This window comes from Protopterus annectens, chromosome 4.part1 (genome assembly GCF_019279795.1).
Source record: "Protopterus annectens isolate FY-2018-M chromosome 4.part1, PAN1.0, whole genome shotgun sequence".
NCBI lineage: Eukaryota > Metazoa > Chordata > Ceratodontiformes > Protopteridae > Protopterus > Protopterus annectens.
Window position 1 is genome coordinate 625,168,324 of NC_056734.1, and position 22,581 is coordinate 625,190,904.

At 40.4% G+C, this 22,581-nt stretch overlaps 1 protein-coding gene across 1 annotated transcript in view; it reads right to left on the bottom strand.

Annotated features, from left to right (window-relative positions):
* Positions 1–22,581, bottom strand: part of LOC122801255 (serine-rich adhesin for platelets-like) — a 1,296,546-nt gene that overhangs the window by 1,201,561 nt on the left and 72,404 nt on the right. The window contains exon 3 of the mRNA XM_044070807.1: positions 969–1,093. Coding sequence (XP_043926742.1) covers positions 969–1,077 — 109 coding nt within the window. The 5' untranslated portion in view covers positions 1,078–1,093. The remainder of the gene's footprint in view (positions 1–968; positions 1,094–22,581) is intronic.

Below are 22,581 nucleotides of genomic sequence, written 5' to 3' on the forward strand. Positions count from 1 at the left end.
CTCAAAAAGCATACAGCCACCAGTATGTAATTCTAGCCATCCAGTGTTGTCACGTCATATCAAACTCCATTACTGACCCCCTCATGACCCCCCATGAGTAGCAACTGCACCCAGATTGCCAGCCTTTTTACTGTATCAAAAGCACTTATGGCCAATGTCACCAGTTCATCAATGGCATGTTTTATACAAGACAACACACACACACACACACACACACACACACACACACACACACACACACACACACACACACACACACACACACAAACTACACTCAGGCAGTGTTTCCCAAAATATTAAAAGATTATCACTGCTCCAAGCAAAGTGGAAAAGTAGCTCTTGGTTTTCAACAATTTTTAAGCCATACTTGAACTGACAGGTTAAAAAAAACTTGTCATTTGATGCCATGGTTCTGGTGATTCAGATGTCAACCCATAAGGTAAACATCCATATGGATATCAGTCTTGATATTATATACCAATAGCAGACTTATACTAAGAAAAAAATACATAATAGGGGCAGAAAAATGGCTAGTGTGATAATGCAAACATAATCTTACCATAAGGTTGTTAAATTAAACACTACAACTTTGACATTAAGGCATCCAGCAGCATATGTTCCATGTTTCTAGTTCAGCACCAACAGTTCCAAACTCAGAAAAAACAATAAGGGTCAGGAAAATACTTGGATCAACATTCTTTTCAACACCAGCAGTTACCATCTTGAAATCTTTACCTAGAGTTACAGATTGGTTTTATAGAAGTACATGCCACACAGCACAAAATAGGTGCCTTTCCCCCATCAAGCACTCCTTACTTGGTGTTTTACTTGAGACACATACAGCACATGTTGCTAAAATCTAACAATAAAAGATCAAATAATATCTTCGGATAATCTTATAGTATTTTACTGGCATACGGAACTACTATATCCTCAAACACGAAGTAAATAAAAAAAAGGACACTCACTTTCCTTTCGACTCTTAATTTTAGCAGCCTTGGGGATGGGAGAGTGGCAGTTCACAGCAACTGAACCATTTATTTTTTTTCTTGAACGTGTGTTATGACAAGGAAACATTTTTACATCTAGCAACCTGAAACAAAAATATACACGCTATGTAAACAACTTTGGTAGTGCATGTAATTTTATTCAGTAAAGATTTACATACAATAAATTGAGGATTTTATGCAATAACCAAAAGCTATAATGTGACACAATGGTTTTACAGTTTGTGGAGTAAATCTGCTCCTTAGAAATGGACATCTATGAAAAAATTAAGGGCATCATTCATGTATGTAAAATAGAAGTTATGTACTTACCATAACGTTCCATGTGAGTTGTTTATCTCACCTTTATTCTCACTGATGGGTTCGGAGCCGATCCTCAGCTCCGACATGGCTGATAGCAAGCTCAAGGCTTGCCAGTAGCTTGAGACCAAGCCCTTTATCCCACAATGCACTGCTGGAATTACCTCAGATCTTGTTTGCTGCGAATAACAGTATATACATATATATACATATATACAACATATACATACCTCTTATATATATATATATCTACGAAGAACACTTCCCAAAGGGGAAGAAGAAATATTGAATAACCAGGATGGTACTAGCCTCTAAGTCAACAGTCAGCCAGGAGGTGGAAGGAGGGAGGGACGTGAGAATAAAGGCAAGATAAACAACTCACATGGAATGTTATGGTAAGTACATAACTTCTATATGTGAAGTTGTTAAATCTCGCCATTTATTCTCACTGATGGGTAGCGTCCCTAGCATCCTCAACCTTGGGTGGCCATTAGATTGCCTTTTCTTGCTTCTGAGAAGGATACAAAAAGTTGGTCTGATTTCCTAATATCCTTAGTTCTGCCAAGATAAAGTCTGAGCTGTCTGTGAACATCAAGTTTGTACAGCATATATTCCAATTTGCTAGAGTGGTTGGGGAAAAAGACTGGCAGTTCAATGACCTGACTGATATTTGACTCAGAACAGACTTTAGGTAAAAATGAGGGGTTTGTTCTGAGAGATACTCTATCAGCATGAAAGATCATGTAGGGTGGTCTGAAAGATAATGCTTGAAGTTCTGACACTCTGCGGGCAGACATAATGGCCACAAGAAATATTATTTTCCAAGATAAAAATTTTAAATCACAAGAAGATGTTGGTTCAAAAGGGGGAAGAATAATATGAGACAGCATAAGGTTTAAATTCCAGGGAGAAAAGGGAATTTTGATCGGAGGTCTCATATGAAGAACGCCTTTAAGGAAGGTTTTAGATAATTTATGGCTCATAATATTTGAGCCACCAAGACCAAGGTGAAAATTTGAGATAGCAGCTAACTGAACTCGAACTGTAGCAGCTGCTACCCCTTCCTTAAAAATTTTTGTTAGAAATTCTAAAATTGAAGATAGTGGAGCTCGGAAATGGTCAATGTTCTGCGCGTTGGCCCAAATTGAGAACCTTTTCCATTTACTGCCATATAATTTCCTGGTAGATGGCTTGTGAGAAGACAAGAGAATCTGTCTTGTATCTTCTGAAATTGAATGAAGCCTGGCAATTAGGGAAAGTGGATTAGCCAAGCAGTTAGTTTCAGGGACTGCAGAGAAGGATGAAGATCCCCTGACAGGTGAGTCAGAAGGTCCGGAACTAGGTCCAGGATCCATGGATCTTCCAACAGATGATGGTGGAGAAATGGAAACCAAATCTGTCGAAGCCAGTAGGGGGCTATGAGTATAACAGTCCTTCCCAGTGATTTTTCTTTCTGTAAAAATCTGGGTATTAATGGGAAGGGTGGAAATGCATAAAGGAGTCCCGGGGGCCAATCGTGTAAATGTGAGTCTCTCGGGGGATGACCGGGAGGTGGTATTAGGGCAAAGTAGCTTCTGCATTTTGAATTGATGTGGCTGGCAAAAAGGTCGCAGCAAGGCTGGGCCCATTTGCGGAAAATCAACTCCGCAACGTGTTGTTTGAGAGAGGGAGCAATATTGCCCTGCTTAGGTTGTCCGCTATCACGTTAGATTTCCCCGGGATGTGTGTTGCTAACAGAAAACGCTGGGACAACACAGCCCATTGCCAGACCCTGAGAGCTTCTCGACAAAGGGGGTAAGACTTGGTTCCACCCTGCTTGTTCACGTACCAGACTACTGACATGTTGTCGGTCTGAATTGCAATAGTCCCAAGAGGGAGAGAGTCCTGAAAGTACTGCAACGCCAAAAGTACCACTCTCAACTCTAGAACACTGATGTGTAGATGTGATTCTTTGATCTGTCCATGTGCCTTGGGCAGTCTTTCCCTAAAAAGGCCCCCCCACCCTATCAGGGAAGCATCCGTGGTCACAGTGGCTACTGGGGGTGGGGGAGAACAAAGGGTCTTCCGATTGTGACATGAAGAGACATCAACCACCACCGAAGGTCTCTCCTGCAGGAATCCGTGATAAGAATCATGGGGTGCATTGGTACTTTCTGGTAAGACCACTGAGCGAAGAGGAGCCATTGAAGAATTCGCATATGCATCCTTGCAAGTGGTACAGCCAGGATTGCTGCCACCATAAACCTAGCACTTTCAATACCTCCACTGCTGTAGCTTTGTTCTTTGACACCAGTGAGCTGACATTTTGGCAGAGAAGAGAGACTCTTTCGATAGGGAGACGTAGAGTGGTAGTTGAGGTATCTAACTCTGCTCCTATATAAACGGTATGCTGAGATGGCGATAAGGCAGACTTTTCAAAGTTGATTTTAATACCTAATTGATGGCAGAGTGTCAGAGTGTATTGTGTTGCCCGAGTCCACTGATGCCTGGTGGTAGTGGTGAGGAGCCAATCATCTATGTATGGAAACACCTGGAATCATAGATGCCTCAGGTGAGCCGTGACCATTGCCATGGATTTGGTGAACACTCTGGGGGCTGTAGTGAGACCAAAGGGCAGGGCTCAAAACTGGTAATGACTGGCTCCCAGCCGGAAGCGGAGATGATCCCTGGAGCGTCTGTTCATCTTTATGTGATAGTACGCGTCCTTGAGATCAATGGAGCACATCCAATCACCTTTCCCTAAGAAGGGAAGAATGGACTGAAGCATGACCATTCGGAACTTCTCTTTCTTTACGAACTGGTTGGGTCTGTTGAGGTCCAAGATAGATCTCCAGTCCCCTGTTTTCTTTGGTACCAAAAAGAATCTTGAGTAAGTTCCGAATCCGACTTGGTCTGCTTGGACTGGTTGAATGACTCTTTTTCCTAGCAATCTGCAGACCTCTATGATTGCTTGTTCCCTGAGATTGGGTGGAACATCTGGGATTTTCTTTATAGGAATGGGAGGGGTAAAGAACGGTATGAAATATCTTCTGGAAATGAAGCTTTGTACCCAAGTATCTGATGTTATGTTTAGCCAGGCTTCTGGGTACAAAGACAAGCGATCCCCGACTGCTTCCAGAGCTGAACAGTCAGGCCCCCTTTCAGGTAGGACTGACCAGAGAACTGACCCCTGTCACCCTGTTGCTGCAGATCCCCTCTGCCACGAGGGCAGCATCTTCTGTTATAAGCCCCTCCTCTGCCTCTAGAAGGGGTTTCTCCACGTGTTTCCTGAAAGGCTGCCCAAGTTTTTCGGAACCACATTTTTCCTCCCGTAGGACCCTTGGGGTAGGGCCTAGTAGCGGTCAAAAAACGGACCCCAATGGCAGATAAGGTCTTGCCTTCCTGCTCACACCTGGTTAAAGTTTCCTTTACTTTGGGCCCAAACAGTGATGAGCCATCGAATGCGGTATCAATAAAGGAAGACTTAAAGGGTTCTGCAAAGGAACATAGATGCATACAGGCTTGTCTTCGAAGATCAATGCCCGAACTAACGGCTCTACTCGAACCATCAGCTGCATAGGATATGAGACGCATGGACGAGTTCAGCACTGAGTTTAGGGTAGCGAGCTGGGCGTTGACTTTGTTGGCCACTCCTGCAGCTACCGTACACTGGAGAGTATCTCCTAGCACTTTCAGGAGATCTCTCTGTAGTCTTGTAAAATGGGTTAAGTAGTTCAGTGATCACAGAGAAAAAGTCGCTGAACTAAACATGCGCTTCCCATATCTATCCATAACCCTAGAATCTCTGTTAGGGGGATGGATAGAAGAGGATATCTCAGATACTTCCTTTTTGGTGGCTGCAGCTACCACCATGGCCATCAACAGGCACTCCTTTTGTCAAAAATGGCTTGTCCACTGGGGCAGATATGAATTTATTGGGTCTACGAGTGACAGGATGCCTTATGAGAGATCAGTTCCATGAGCTCGTCATAAGGCGGAGACACCCAAGAAGTGGAAGGTTGAGACCCAAAAGCCTTCAAGAACACAGACTTATCCTCAGTAGGGGTCTTGGACTGCCAATCACCCCTCTGACTAAGGATCTCTAGTATCTCTGCAAAGGAGAAATCCTCAGAGGGGGATCGAGGGGAGCCTTCTGACTCATCTAAGTCCGTGTCAGATGTCAAAGACTCGTGTGGGAAGTCTAAGTGCCTCCTCTTGCACAGTCTCTTCCTGGACACCTCCTCAGTGGGGGGATCTGGGGAGGTCTCAGAAGAGCAGGGGATGCCCTGTGGGGGTACTTGAGGCTCGGGGTCTCTACACTTAGAGGAATCGGTAGATGAAGAAGCAGACACAGGAGCTTGAGGGGAGAGGGAAAGCTGAACTGATGCAGACGTTGTCTTTGGAGACAAAACTCTCCTCATAGCATCGAAGGCACCATGGCTCCGGCGAGAAGGAGTGGACGGACCCGAGAGTACCGTCCAATCCTCCTGCACCAAAACTCTGGGCTCCGAGTCTGAGGTAGCAGCCGAGCTCATCCGAGCCAAAGCCCCGAGAGGAAGAGTCGGCACCGACAAGTCGGTGCAACTATCCTCCCCGTACCCGACAGGAGACCATCGGCTCCTAGAGCCTTCTGTTGGCACCAAGGACATCAGAGTAGATGGAGCCAATAACAGTGGTGTGGATATCAGCTCCAATGGTTCGACCACCATCGGTTCAATTTCCTTCGGCTCCAAGAGTCCAGTACGGCTCGGAGGAGGAGTAGACAAATCCTGTTCCATGGTCTTCAATACCGACAAGCTGGTCAGGGCCGACAACAATTTGGCAAGTCCTGGTGCCTATAAAAGCTTCTGCACTAGCTGATCCATGTCCAAATCTGAAAGGCTGACTGAAGACTTAGCTGAATGCACCGAAGGTGCTGACTGGAGCAGAGTTGAAGAAGGAACTTCAGAGACAGGCTCCAATACTGAGAGCTGGCTCCGAATCAAAGGTACACTCGGTTCCGATGACTGTGGAACCAATGACCCTCCTTCTAAAATCTTAGCCTTTTTTGAGACTTTATCTGAAGACTTGGATTTTGAGGATTTGGAGGACATACTAGCACCCTCATGGCTACTCAAAACTTCCGAAAAAGATTGCTGTAGCAATTCCCTGTCTATAAGTTTCCTCCTTCTCTCCAAGAGGACTCTTGAAGAAAAGGAGTGGCAAATGCTACAGGTGTCTTGGAGGTGTTTAGCCCCCAGACAGTAGACACATTGAATGTGTCCGTCAGTGACGGACATTTTCTGCCCACAATCTGGGCATTTTTTTAATCCCGATTTGGGATGGGATTTCTCCTCATCATCCGACATACTTAAGAGAAAAAAACAGTAAAATTAGATCCACAAACAACTAAGCCCAATCCAGGCACTATCTATATCTATAACAGTATTATATATATGTTGTATATATGTATATATAATACTGTTATAGATATAGATAGTCAGTAGACACATTGAATGTGTCCGTCAGTGACGGACATTTTCTGCCCACAATCTGGGCATTTTTTGAATCCCGATTTGGGATATATATATATATATATATATATATATATATATATATATATATATATATATATATATATATAATTATATATACACAAATATAGATACAAATATAGGGCTAAGAGGCCCACAGAAAAAGCCTGACTGTTATAAGGATTAATAGTAGAGAAAAAGGGCTAAAGGCCCACACAAACTAAGAAGCCAACTTTTAAACTATTTATACTATCCAAGTATTTAACTATAGAGTAAATATAATAGTACTAACACACACTATATTTTTTAAACAAAAAAGAAAACTTTTTTATAGATGTGCTGTTCATTTTTTTCTAAAATGGTCCGACCTAGCTGGATCACCAAGATCTCTCTTGCCGCGGCAAACTAGATCTGAGGTAATTCCAGCAGTGCATTGTGGGATAAGGGGCTTGGTCTCGAGCTACTGGCAAACCTTGAGCTTGCTATCGACTCCAAACCCATCAGTGAGAATAAACAGCGAGATTTAACAACTTCACATCTAAAAGTTAAGCACTTAGCATAACACTAAATAGTGAAAAGGATGCATCTCAGCAGAGGAGGCAAAGGTGCATTCCCTAAGACTGTTGATAAGCTGGACCACTGCCATGTTGTCCAACTGAATAGCAATACTGCCCAGACAGAAAGCGTACAATCAAAAGACTAAGAGTAAGGAGAAAGGCCTGCAACTATACTTCACTAATGAGAAGGGTTTATTTGAAAAGCATCCAGACACACTGAATTATCTGCCTACTGTAATGCCCACATCCTACAAAACATTTCTCAACAGTGCTAAAGTTAGTGGTGTGAGTAACCAAAATTAATTTCCCATGGCAAGACTGAGGATTTCCATATATCACAGAAGGTTCCATTGACAGGAGTTAGATATACGGTGGCACCCAGGATCTAAACTGAGAGATCACTGGATCCTGAATGTCCATTTAAGCACCCTCACACAGACCTTGGCAAGGGCATCACTCGAGTAGCTACCACCATCAATCCTAGGGACTCCAAGCTTTAACCACCTCCAAGGAGTCCATGTTCAGAACATTTCACTCTTGGCATATGACAATGAGCTTTGCAAAGTCTCATTTGGCTCCTTATCAACTGCTCGGATTTACTGGATGCAGTCTAGACTCCATTAATTACTGTACATGTCCATCTGATATTTTCCTTAGAGATGCCAGTTTCCAACATTTTGGCTTGGTTATTCCACTAGCAATCCTCAGGTCTTCAGTTATTCTAGTGGTGCTTCTTGCCAGATTCTGCTATGGCTAGTCATCAAAGAATAGGAATACTTAAGCTCCCTGTAGATAAGGGCTGCTACAAATAATACACATTTAATGACCATTGTGGAGGCTGAAGAGAGACCAAATGTATGTGTTCAGAAGAAATAAATGGCTCCTATTCAGAAGTACAAGAACCTCCTTGACTCTATGGCAATTCCAATGTCCGTTTGGTGTCCTGGTAGCCGAAACAACACACTAGTCTCTTTATGACAGACTAAGATGGACTGCTTGCACCATGACCATGTGGAATGTCTCTCTTATAAAATATTTAGGCCACTTAGGTTTACTATTGGCCTCAGACTTTTTTTGTGCAGCAAACTGAATCTGGAATATCATCCTAACCCTTTCTGGTCTGATGTAATCTCATGGATGTCTTTTTATCATATGAAGTTGGATATCTTCTAACCTGAGGTTTTTTTTATGATGGACTGGGAACATTGGGCAAGATTTAGAATATTAATCCTGGTCGAGTTTGGAAAGGGATCTTGTATCTTCTGCATATAAAAGTGTCCTTATCCACCAGTGATGATGGATTTCCATGAAGATAGTTGGGGGAACAAATGGTCTCAGACTGCCTAATAAGTGAGATTATAATGCAAGGCCACAGGAATGCCACTGTCTGCTTATTAAAGAACCATGGTTTTCTTTTGGCCTAGGACACTGCAAGAATCTGCCATAGAAATTCTGTCCTAGCAGACTAATTGTTTAGTTTAGGCTGTGTTCAGCATCTAAGCCATACATTATGCTGGCACCTATGCATACTGGAAAAAGATAGGACCAAGACAGCTGAAGTTTGAAACCCAAAGGCATTATGGTCTTCATCCTTCCACACCATCAAGGCACAGTTTCACTTGAAGCACAAACAGATGCAGGCCCAGGAAGGGAAAGACCCTAAATGTTACCTTGACATCCTCAGCAAGGTTGATTAAGAGGAGATGCACACACCAGCACATAGTAATGTGGGATTGGATGATTCTTGAAGTTACTCCAGTAGCATTATGAAGAATATGTGCCACGAAGACTGTTGCAAATAACACTGAGACAAAAAAATAGGACTAAGAACCCCAAAGGCCTGCTAGGTTGACAATGCTGGCATCAAAAGGGATGTGGGGACACTGGAACTATAAAGCAAACACTTGGCATTGGAGCAGAGAATACCACTGGCAAGGAGCATTGTATGCTACTGAAGCTGAATAAATTCCAGTTGTGCAAGTAAACCTATCATAAAAGTAGCTGTTCTAAGAGATCACTTTTGCATAAGCAAGACAAATAGCTTGAGCTACTGCATGTTGTTTTTTTTTAAAACACCTTTGTTAAATTATCACATGCAAACATATATTAGCAGAAAAAGCAAATTGTATTAACATTTTTTCCATTTACATACATGATACGTATCTTTTCTTGTAACTATCAGTCTAACATTACATAAATTGCTGAATTCCTGCATTCCCTTAAACGTCACTCCTCCTCCTGAACACTGTTCTATATGTATTCTTCCCAGAATTTCCATTTGTTTCTATATAATTTCCTCCTTCCTCTTTTCCAGTTATTTTAATCTCTTTTATAATAGTTAACACTTCAAATACAGTTTGAACTTGGACTTCCATTTTCTAGTTATTTTTTTCCTTCTTTTTTTTGTCGACCAACAGAATTAAACTTAAGGTCTATGACTACACAATTCAGATCCCGAGTCTCAGGTCAAAAGAAAAGCTACCTTAGTTACAGCTATTTTTTTCACATAATATTTCTGACAAAGTACTCTGTAGGGAATTTTTAAAATTTGTCAACTCATTACACTCCCAAAAACATGTTCCCAGTTACTCCTGCTTCTTCATCACACCTCTAACATCTGTGGTCCCTATCAGTTGATCAAGTTTTCAGAAACTTGAAATTCATACACAGTAGTCAAGACCATATGATCGAGTTTTTGAAAACCCAAAGCTTTTGAAAGGAGATTGCAGTACAGTGCAGATTGGGAAAGTTACCCAATGTAGTGCAATCTCAGAGTTGATTATATATATATTATATATATATATATATATATATATATATATATATATATATATATATATATATATAATGTGCAAGGGGGTTGGGGGGGCTTGCTCCCTGCATAAATGTGAAAAGGGTAGATTTACTTTTGATGTTCGAGTTTTCTGAAACTCGACCATATGCTCTCGACTGTATGAATTTTGAATTTCTGAAAACTCAGCCATCTGACAGACTCCAACATTTGCCATCTACCTGAAAAAAATGTATTTGAAATCTGCTTGAAATATAAAAATACCAATGGATACCTCTCAACCTGTTAGGGCAAGAAATCCAGATAAAGCCTAAAATTCGGAACATATTTTAAATTATTGCTGTTATAAACCTAGAAAGTTTCTAGAACAGGTTTTGTGTAAGCATATATTTTCTGAAGGATATGAAGTCTCAGACTAATATGTATGTCATTTAGTTACTTCAATCCTCAGCTATTCGCCAGAAAACCACAATTTTCTTAGGAACAGATCCAAATATGGACAGTTGACAGGTATGACCTATGCAAAACTTATAAAGAAAGAAAAGAAAGACGCTACAGAGAGTGGTGTGAGTTGCTGAAAAACTCATGGGCACAAACTTACCATCAATCCAGCATCTCTTCATAGCAAGAAGCACTAATGTGCATCCAAAATAATTTGTGACCCTTCTTATCCTGCACATGGCTGGTTTACACAACTGTCTTCAGGCAAGATATATTGGAGTAGGACCACCAGATACTTAAATAGCTTCTACCCAACAGTGTTGAGACTTATAAACTCTGATACCAGCCACCAATAATTTACTTGTTGCTCAGCTGAAGTGTGCAATATCTTTTTTATTCTTTACTGTAGCATTATATTTTCTTAATCATCTGCAATTGCCTGCTGTTTGTCTGATGCAGATCTACAAAGGAGGACAACCTTAACATGTGCAATCCTACTCATGCTGCTATGTACAGTATTCTTCTTATGACTATCTTGGGGGAGGGTTGTGTGTGTTTGCTATTATTGATTTATTTATCCTTCTGTGGGTCTTGTATGGAATATCTTTTTTTAAATTGAAATGTTATACTGTTCTTGTTATTCTTGCTTCCCATGTCCTCTGGCAAGTTGATGCTCAGAATTTCATTTAATCTGCACTTGTGTAGTCCTAAATGACAAAGTTTACTTTGACTTTGATAAGCAAAAACCCTAAATCTTTCTGGATTTTGATGAATTCCTGGCAGCCATACAAATGTCCTCCTATTGTTCCCTTCAAAATTGCTTTTCCATTCTCTCTTTGCAATCGTTTCTAACTTCTTCTGACTAACTCAAAGTTATTTTGCAATATGTTAAATGCCCTAACAATAATCATCCGTTTCAAAACAGAGCCTCTATTCCAGAGTCAACTAGAAACTCTATCACAGTAGGTCTTTCACTTAAGACATCCCTCTTCCATTCTCTTATCTATACTCTGACATTAATCCCGGATAGGGAAGGCAGTCTCTAGCCATTCGCCTGTAATGCCTTCTTGACCATCCCACTAGTATACCTTTCCCTCTCCAGTTACTTGCACCCAATACCTTGGGTCATTTGCCAGTTTTCTCCAGTAAATTTCAGACCCCTCTTGCCTATTTTCTGTACCCCTCCTTGCACTAATCCCTACTGGCAAATCTCCTTTCCCCATTCTCATGTAGGCTGAGTTGTCAGAATATTTTCTGTCTCTAACCATTAGCCTGTAATGCCTTCTTGACCACCCCACTAGTTTACCTTTCCCTCTCCAGTTACTTGCTCCCAATACCTTGGGTCATTTGCCAGTTTTCTCCAGTAAATTCCAAACCCCTCTTGCCTATTTTCTGTACCCCTCCTTGCACTCATCCCTACTGGCAAATCTCCTTTCCCCATTCTCATGTAGGCTGAGGTTTCAGAATATTTTCCGCTACTTTATGAATGCAACACTCTATATGACTATCATTTTCCTTAAGGATATGCATCCAAAATACCACTCTATTAACTTGAACTTCCCCTTGCTTCATCAGCATCCCTTTACATTTTGAATTATTACTTTCTGCTTATGTTTTGTATACAAGCTTTGAACTGTGCAGCTGTAAAATACCCCGTCAAATCAAACACTCCTAAACCACTGTCTTTTATTGGAAGATCAACTTATCCCACTTAACAGTTGTCCACTTCCCTTCCCAGATAATTTCCTTCAACTCTAATTACAATCCACAACTTCCCCTCTGATTGATAAAAATATGCCCGACTAACTTTTTCAGTGCATGCATCCTATCCACGTCCATAAGCAGCAGCTTTCGGTTTCTCAGTTTTTGTTTTAACAGCTACAGGACAAAGCTGAAAAAAAAGTCACCAAAACCACAAACCAGTTCAGCAAGGTTTACTCGGTCCCAACAAAGGCAGCTTCCAATCACATAGGAAACCAATAGCAAAATTCCATTAAAAAAAAAAAAATACCATGAGTAAAAAGCAATCAAATTTATTTCAACAGATTTAGTGTTTTCATTTCCAAACAGGAAACTTCATCAGAATCTAATAATATCATATCCTGTTCACCTTTTAAAACTCCGATTTTCACCTCATTGGTTAAATCAGGACATATCACTTAATTATATCACTTTTACACAGCAACTGTATAACATTTAAAAATATATATATATATATATATATATATATATATATATATATATATATAATATATAGTATCCAGATACAAAAAGTTTTTTGACAGACAAAAATAATTAAAATCTTCTAATACAATACAACATATATGTCTGTTATGTTACCATAAAAACCCTATGTTACTCAAAAACCACTATATGTATGTATGAATTATGTACATGTGTATGTATATATCCAATTCTCTAATATTATGTTATCCCTGTTCATATCTATCTTAACAGTTATAGGAACCAACATCATTTATTTCACTGTTTTAAAAGGTATTAGCCCTTAATTTTAGGGCTGGAGTCAGTGAAATGTGGTCATTAAGCCCTAGATATACACATGCGTCCAACTGCAGTTCCCATATTAATTCTCTGAATTCGAGTCTAATTTGCCAGTTCCCTCCCCTCTCTTGGGGTTTTACCATCTCCAGAATCCAAAATTTATAATCTGCATTGACGCATCTAATTGTATGTCTAAATAATGCATTGGTTTCCTTTTTCCTGCTGATCTAATACACATGCTCATAAATTCTCTGTTTGAGACTGTGCTCTGTCTTACCCACATAAAATGCCCAACAGGCAGTTTTTGTTTTACCTTTTGTTTAGTCTTTTCCCACATATCCATAACTGTCATAACATAGGTTCATAGGTTCATACTAGGCTATCTGCCCAAGGGCATTTATAAGCCTAGCCCATAGTTATGTGGCTTTCGCCACCCCTTTAGTTTGAATAAAAACTATGCCTATCATTTTGCTGTGCCTCTGTCAAGCAGTGACGCTGAAGTAATCCCTGGGGTATATCTGCAATCTCCCATCCATTGGTCAAGATTCCTCTTGAACAAGACCAGAGAGGTGCTCTGCCTCACATGTACCGGGATTTTGTTCCACAGCATAGGGAGTCTCTGGGTGATGAATCTGTCCCTCCAGCACGTTCTATTTATAACCGTGTCAAGGTTTAAGTCTCCGCCCTTGTGGTTCTGAGGGATCTAGATTTTTGAGGTGAAGCATATTCATCAAATCTGGGTTTGACATGGCCTTATATGTCAGGCACAGGTCACCTCTGAGCAAGCGGTATGAGACTGAATAGAGCTGGAGTTCTTTCAGTCGGGCAGCATAAGACATATTTTGAGACCCTTTATCCTTTTGGTGAGGAACTTTTGGGGCCTTTCAAGCTGCAGCAGGTGTCTGGTCAGATACATTCCGAACGGGCATTGTACTCAATCATAGGTCTAATAAGTGATGAGTACAGGGGACGATGACCTCCCTTGATCTAGATGTGAATCCCTTCATGATCAGGTGGGTGATATAGAAGGTTTTCCTAACTACTTTAGCAACATGAGTGTCAAACGAAGGCTAGTGTCAACCTGGGTCCCCAGATCTCTGATGACTTTTTCTGTGCTCAGTGGATTCCCACCTATATGGTAGCTAGGGGTAGCCTTGTTTTTCCCAAAGGGTATGACTATGCATTTTTGGCGTTTAACTTCAGGCCATGGCTCTGGCACCAGTTATCCATTTCTGTGAGGCCCTTCTGGAGGATATCTGTGTCAGATGTGTTTTCGACTATGGCCCAGTTTGCAGTCATCTGCAAACTTTGTCAGCCATAACCCTCCTGTGTTTGCTTGTACTTCAGAAAAGTAGATGCCGAACAAGAGTGGACCCAGGACTGAGCCCTGTGGGACACCACTTGTGACAGGCTTTGAGTCTGATATGGCTCCAGCAACTCTGACCCTGTGGGTTCTGTCACTTAGCCAGTTTGCAACCCATCTTGTGATGTATGGGTTTACATTCAAGCTGATGAGTTTTTCGATGATACCTGAGTGGGGTATTGTGTCGAAGGCCTTTGCCAGGTCGAGGTAGGCTGTATGGACTGCCTTTCCCTCATCAATGGCCTTGGTGACTGTCTCGAAAAAGTCAACCAAGTTTAAGAGGCAGGATCTGCCTTTGACAAAGCCAAACTGAGTTGGATCCAAAGTCTGCAAGTTCCCTATGTCTTTATTTATGAGTTCCATTATGATCCTCTCCATGGCTTTGCAGATAAGGCTTGTCAAGCTAATGGGGCGGTAATTTCCAGGGTCTGTGGCAGAAGCCTTTTTAATCCATACTCATTATCGTTTGCCAATAAATATGAGTATTGCTAAACCAATTCATGTGTTGGTACATAATGTACATCTACAGCCTTTGGTTTTATCTTTATCAATTTTATATCAAGAAAAAAACTGAAACTGCCAATGTTCCACAACACTTCAAAGATGGCTGCACACTGATCAACGCTTAATTTCAACTCTTCTAGTGTGAACAAAGAAAATGAGAGATAAGGGCTAGTAATTCTTATAATTTTAGTAAAATTAAGTTACAGGCTAGTAAGTACACTGCCTTGATGACAACAAAAAAAAGAGAGAGCCTGAAAGAAAATCAACTAGAAAAGGTGAAGAAAAAAACACTGACTGGAAAGAATCCTGCAGCTGTTCAGTAAAACGCAGATTAAGTTCCACCTTTGGAACAAGAGATGGATTCTAGTAATTTAGAGGAAAAAAATAAATAAATGCTCAGAGCTGATTAAAATGAAACATTCAAGAAGTATATAAATTCAAACAACAAAAGGCTGGGAAAAAATGGAAGAAGCTTTACACAGTTATTCAGATAAACTGATAAAACTGCAAAACTTAGAGGTTTTTAAAGCACTGACTACTGTTAACATCTCTGACCTTTCTTTATGTGCCTTCATCCATTATGAGATTTCCACAGACTTTGCACTTTCACCCCTTTGGAGACTGCACTCCACACCAGGAGTGAATCATTTGTAATTAGACTGGGCAGGGTCAAAAGGGAGAGAATGGAAGACCTAGAATGCAAGAGATCTGATTTCCCAACCAGAGAACCCCCCCCCCCAACCCAGGACAGAGATATGAAAAGATAAAGGGTGAGGATGCACAGTCCAGCCTTTGTTGGGACAGAGTAAACCTTGCTGAACTGGTTTGTGGTTTTGGTGACTTTTTTTCAGCTTTGTCCTGTAGTTGTTAAAACAAAAACTGAGAAACCGAAAGCTGCTGCTTATGGACGTGGATACTCACTTGGTAAGGGAAGTATCAAAATCATTGATGTCATGTATTCCACTATCCCAAGAAATTCTTTGCAGATACCTGGTTTTAAGAGAAACCCAGGAAGAACTGTTGCAATATCTCTACTTTGTCTCGAGGAATAAAGGTCATCTCTAGGGAACTGCCTGACACACAGCCCAGGAATTTAATTATGTGAGCAAGATGATGAAAGATTTTAAGTTGGCTTAAAACCCCAGACTTAGTAAGAGATTCTAAAAGTTGCTAAAGATTCCTGGCAGCTGAAGAAATTTTGCAAATAAAACAATCATCCTAATGTGAAATACGTGAATGCCTTGAAGTCTGCAACAATTACTGGAGCCAGATATTTTGTGAATACCCTTAGTGCAGAGGAAAAGTCCGAAGGGTAAGACAGAGAACTGATAATGTAAACCAGACACATAACTCTTAAAAACGTGATGCAAAGCATCTTTTAAATACAGCTTTACAATGAAAACTATAGAATGTATTGGAAATAAAAGGGTATGAAGGAAAGAACTTTGGAATCTTGACAAAGATTTAGAAAGGAAAAGGCCAGTAGAACCCCCAGGGCCCTTCCTTCTTTGGTACCAGAAAAGTCCTTGAATAAAAATCTTTGCTTATCTGACTGGGGGACTCACTGGTTCTACTACTCCCTGAGCAAGAATCTGATGCAGAATAGGAGGAAACTACGAAGACTGTTTACAGGACAGGGAGAAATCCCCTGGAACAGGGGGAGGGATTCCCATTGCCATGTGTAGCCATGCTGAATTATACATGGAGAACTTGCAATGGTGAACAGGAGAGAAACCTAAACAGGCAAGTAAGCAGTCGTGCTGTCTGTGAGGATTGTCCTAAATTTTTGGAGGGCTTTTCCTTTCTTTTAGAGACTCCTTGTCGTTGCTTTTTAAAATCCTGTTTACTAGTGCCTTATTGCTTAAATTGCGGACTGAAAAAGTAAGCAAAAGAGAAATGGAAATTTATATTTGCTTTAAAGAAGGAGAGGTGAAATATTAGTGACTGTGTCAAATCTCCACTCAGATCACATTTTCTGAGAGCCTCAGCTGCAAAGGGATATAAAAAAAAAAAAAACTTCTGCATCTAAGAAGAATTTAAAATTTCAGTTTTTGACATCTTCAGGAAGGTTGCGAGAACTAAGCCAAGCGAGTCTTCTCATTACTGACCAAAAATCAGGAGCACCAGACATTACTAAATAAGCATGGTTTAAGTGTTAGTGAAGAATTCTGAGTATTATTACCTCAGACGAAGGAAGTTTGCAATTAACTTTTACATGTTCTGGAAAGATAAAAGCAAAATACTTTAGCATACAAGTTTAACTGTTTAAAATAAGATAAAGTAGCAGAAGAATATAAACGTTCTTCTCCAACTTGACAAAAGCTTTCCTACCCTTGTCAGAGGGGATGAGGATAGCAGTAGTAATCTGTGTAGCAGCAGCAGTTTTAGATAGAGGAATTTCTGCTGGATCTACATTAGGGTTGAAAAATATTTGCAGAATCTAAGGTACCCTGTACAGCCTGTCAGACTTGTGTGCATGAGGAAGCCTATTAAGTAAATTAGAAACAGTGAAAAAAAAAAGGCACTGAAGCAGGCAAAACAGGTGGAACAGCAGCACATTTAAGCACATCCACCTGTAACAAATCAGAATACATTTTCTGTGCAATGAAACAACTCACCGAGGACAGGTGGTAAGACTGGTCCCTTGTGATGGTTTTCTATTGGGTTAAGAAGTAGCATCTTCCAGTCACAGGCTTGGAAGTCATACTCTCCTCAGCATCAGACTGTTTAGTTTCAGAAGAAATTCTAGAATTATCATCATCATCATCATCTCTGCAATGCCGTCCGAGTAAAAATCCAAGTCAGAAAGAAAGAAAAGGAACTCGTTTTCCTTTCTTACCTGAAGAATTAGATAAGGAACACAAAGTAATGAGCTCCTTGGCAAATCCAATCAAATCTTCCCTGCCACTGAAAATAGAAAAAGAGACGGCACTATTTTCCACTTTGCTAATTTTTCCTAAGAAGCTCCCTGGAAAAATAACTGACCCACATAAGTTATAGTCTTGCCATATTCAGGAACCCTATTCCAGCTAAGTGACGAATCTTTACACACCCCTTTGCCAAAGGCCAGTAAGAGGGATTCTCCCTTGCCCATCAAGGCCATCTTTACAGATGCACAGAATGAGACTATCCCCCAGTCTTTCGTGGCAGTAGGTGCAAATGCAGGAGGATGGGGGGAGTAGATGTTCAGTCTGAGGAAACAAGAGCAGCCACAGCAGTCTCACTCACCAATGGCTAAAGGGCAACTACAGCCAGGCTGACCCCCTAGGACTCCTTAACTTTCTTCTTCTTCTGGGCAGGAGAAGGTAAAACCACAGAAACTGGCAGCTGCTTCATAGGTTAGCCAAGAATGAGATGTCAATGGTGGAGAGAGAAGCCTGGACAGTTGGTAAAGTACAGAAGAAGTGGTACTGAGGTAAGTAAACAACGTACAGTTCCCCACAAGCACAAGATCATGCCTCAACTACATAAACCTACAAGCTTGTAGGAAAATTCTATTTGTTATTTTCACAAAGATCACATAAGCATTTACATATAAACTCCCTTATAAAAACACTGATATTCCCAAAAACTGTTTCCTAGCAAACAATATTTTAGTCAGAAAAACACCAGAAAATTAATTTTGTGGATGGTTTCCCCTCAGTGGGGATCTTATCTACCAAGTGATGAAATATTGCTAGCTGGCCAATAGTACCACAGTGCCCACCAAAGAAGTGCTCTTCAGCAGCAGCAGCAGAAAACCTCTGAAGAGATTTGCACCCTTGTCTTTTTATGGAACTCCACTCATGTTCCAGACAGAGTATGATGGAAGGCACCCAAAAGCTTTGAAAGCTTCCACTAAGCAAGGGGTATGACCCAAATAGCTTCAGCTACAACAACAATGATCAATATTGTTGATCATCATTAAGAAGCTCAGACACATCACCAAATACTGGTGGGAGACTAACAGTGCACTCTTTTGCCACATAGTCTGGGTGAACACTTGGTAATTGTTCATCCAGTCAAACAGACTGGTTTTGCCACACTAGACTGATGAAGAGGTTGAATCCTTGAAAGCGCTTATATTATTATTAAATTTCGTTGCTGCGGTACAGCTGGTGTTTTCTTGTTTATTTTAGTTTTGCTTTGTGCACCAGCTGTTTTACTAGTTGGAGAGATTTATTTATTCCCTGGTTTTAAAAGTTAAGAACTATTCTGCTCAACAGGCAAGGGCAGCCTATTCCTGAAATGGGGATACACTGCTAGGCATCTGTCATGCCATCTGGTGTTATTAATGTGATGGTGTAGATTTAGCAATGGATGTTTATGTTTAAAATGGGCGTTTGCTTTACCACTTTTTCTGTTCCAGTAAATCAGTTCAGCATGTGCTGGGTCATTCACAGAACAGAAAGCTAAGCAGAGATCACCCCAGGGAGACTGTATAACACACAGTAGTGGGATAGAGCTTTACTCTATCAGAGTACCTACTGGTACTAAGACAGGAGATCTTTTTTGGTGAGAAAATGCTGGGTCCTCTCAAATTGGTTAGGGTGCTTGAAGAGGTGGGTGCATTATATTCAAAGATGGGGTTAACAATGGATGAATAAAGTGAGACCATGACTTCTTTGAATCTTGAGAAGATTGCATGACACATAAGCTGTGCAAGGTATTAGGATTTTCTAACTACCCACAGAGATGCGTTGATCAAAACGGAATGTATTAACATACATATCCAAGTCGCTTACTACTACATCAAATTTAAGTGTTTTACTTACATGATAAGCAATAGTAAACTAGAAATCCCAAAGGAAACTATGGTGCATTTTTATTAAATTATCATGTATGTATACAGGCCACGTTACATTTATATAAATGACAATAAACCACAGTGACACAATCTCAATTGCAAACATTATACATTCCAAACAGTGGTGACACAACTGTAGTTGCAAACATTATATATCACTTTTAACATATCCAGTCATTGTTAGTCAGCGATTACTAAGCTCCTTCAAATCCTGCCTTCTTTTAAACCTCATTCCTCCTCTGCATGTATTGTTCCCACAAGTCCCATTTTCTTCCTATGCTATTTGCTCCTACTCTTTTCTAAAGATCCCAGTTCCAGTTGTTTTATCTCGGTTATTGTCTTCACTACTTTTGGTAAAGTTGGTTTAGACTTTGATTTCCATTTTCTAGTAATTGCTTTTTGGCAGCCATCATAATTAGACTCCGCAAGGCCTTACAATGTCTAGGCACTTCCGATTTTGTATCATTGCTCAAAAAAATCATTTCCCTAGTTACCTCAAATTTTCTCACTCAGAATTTCTGACAGAGCAGTCTGCAGGAAATCTTTAAAGTCTATCAACTCATTACACTCCCAGAAAATATGTTCCCAGTTACCTCTTTCTGCCCCATCACACCTCCAACAATTACTATCTACCTGAGTTAAAAATTCTTTGAAGTCTGCTTGGGGTATAAAAATGCCTGTGCAAGCACTTCCAGGCAAAGATCCTAAATCTTCTAGATTTTGTAATATTTGAGAGACATACATATACCCCCAGGCAAAGATCCTAAATCTTCTAGATTTTCTTACATATTTTGGGAGCCATACATATATCCCTAGACATATAACTAGAATCAATTTTCTGTATTGAGCAAACACCCCTAACCTTCACAGTTTGGGTTCTGTCAGACAGACAATTACAAATCCAAGATGGCTGCACACCGATCAGATTAACTTCAGCTCTTCCAGTGTGAAAACAGAAATTGAGAAACTGCAGTGAGAGATACTGTCAGCTTGAGTAAAAGTAAGTGCCTGTATACCTGCAAAGAAGAAACTGAAAAATCCTGAAAGAAAATCAGATAGAAAAGGTGCAGAATGAAAAACTGGTGTATGGCTCCCAAATACATAATAAAATGTAGAACATTTACAATTTTTTCAGGGAAGTGATTGCATATATACTTTCATACCCCAAGCAGAGTCCAAAGAAATTTTCTTTGGGTAGATGGTAAATATTGGAGGTGTAAAAGGGAAGAAAGAGATACCTTGGAGCATATGCTGTGAGTGTAATGAGCAGGCAGACGTTACATTCCATACAGAGTACTCTGTCAGGAGTTTTGGGGGAAGCAAGGAAATAAGTATAAAAAATTTCTGAGCTGCAATACAGGCTCTAAATTACCTTGACTTAGTAACGCCTTGTTAATTCAATTTTGGTGGCTGCCAAAAAAGCATTACTTGAAAATGGAAATCAAAATCTAAACCAACTACACTTGCAGTAGTAAATATTGTAATAGAGATAAAATGAACAGGACTTAGAATCTTTAGAAGAGGGAAGAAGTAAAATACATAGAAAAAAATGGAAATTGTAGAAACAACACATGCAGAAAAATGTTTTGGAAGAGGAATGAGGTTTAAGAGAAGGCAAGATTTATGCAATGTTACTTTAAATATAAGATATGTAAGAATGTGTGTGATGTACAGTGGTTGTAAATGTGAACTCGTTAATATGATTTGGTAACTTTTATATAATTGCAAGTTTAACTATCTCACAAGTGATGATTCAATAAAGTTGTCCAAAGGTTCACTGTAACACCCACCCAAAGACCCTCACATGAGGAATCAGATGATTGGAGCACCCATCTAGCCTACAATTTGTAAGAGGAGTAATGTGGATGGAAAGGGAAGAAGCCAAAGCTTTGAAATAGTGGATCTTAATACAGTCAACCTGACTGCTGGAAGTTTCATAACTTTGTAGCCTTGTGTCCAGATAGCACATTATGAACACTATATTCTGGAATGGTTCTAACTTAGATTTTATGGCACTGAAGAAGATACCAAAGGACTGACACAAATGGAGCAAATAGTCTTTTGTGAATAGGAAGAGCAGTCTTGTAGCATTACGGAGCCAAAGATTCAGATAGGGGAAAACTCAAAGCCTTTTAACCTAAGGTGGGCTGCTGTAACTTACATGCACATGGTGAATAACTGGAGAAGATGGAGAGACTACAAGACAGTTCTCAGAACTGATAATTACTGGCTCCCAGACAGACACAGTGATCCCTTCTAGAGCCTCTGGCAATTTTTATGTGGCGGTAAGCCTACAGGAGGTCTATTGAGCACATCCACTTTCTGTAAACATGGAAGGATGGCTTCCACAGTAATCATCCATAACTTCCTATTCTTCACAGGATAGTTTACTCTACTTAAATCCAGAACAGGCCTCAGATCCTTGGACTTTCTGGGAATTTGGATGGCTCTCTTTTGGAGGAGTTACATTATCTCCTTTGCAGCTGTTCTTTACAGGTGGGGAGGTACATCTGAGAAACAAAATTTGGAGTTCTCAACAAAGGAAATTATGCAGCCTGAGGGTATTATGCTTCTCACACAATTGCTTTCTGTTATGCTCAACCATGAACCAAGGTGAACAGTGAAGCCCACAACTGCCTCCAGAAAGGAGCCAAGCAACCTTCACAGTTGGTCGTATTTAAAGAGGAGTCACAATGAATGCACTGGGACTTAGTCAGAGGGGGCTTTGGACCACATCTGGTTCCTGGAAAAAGGACTTTCAGGAGTCTTGAAGCACACACTCATGGCAGACAGCATTCTTTCCCTTTTGTTTGCTCTTCTGATGTTTTTCTTTAACCT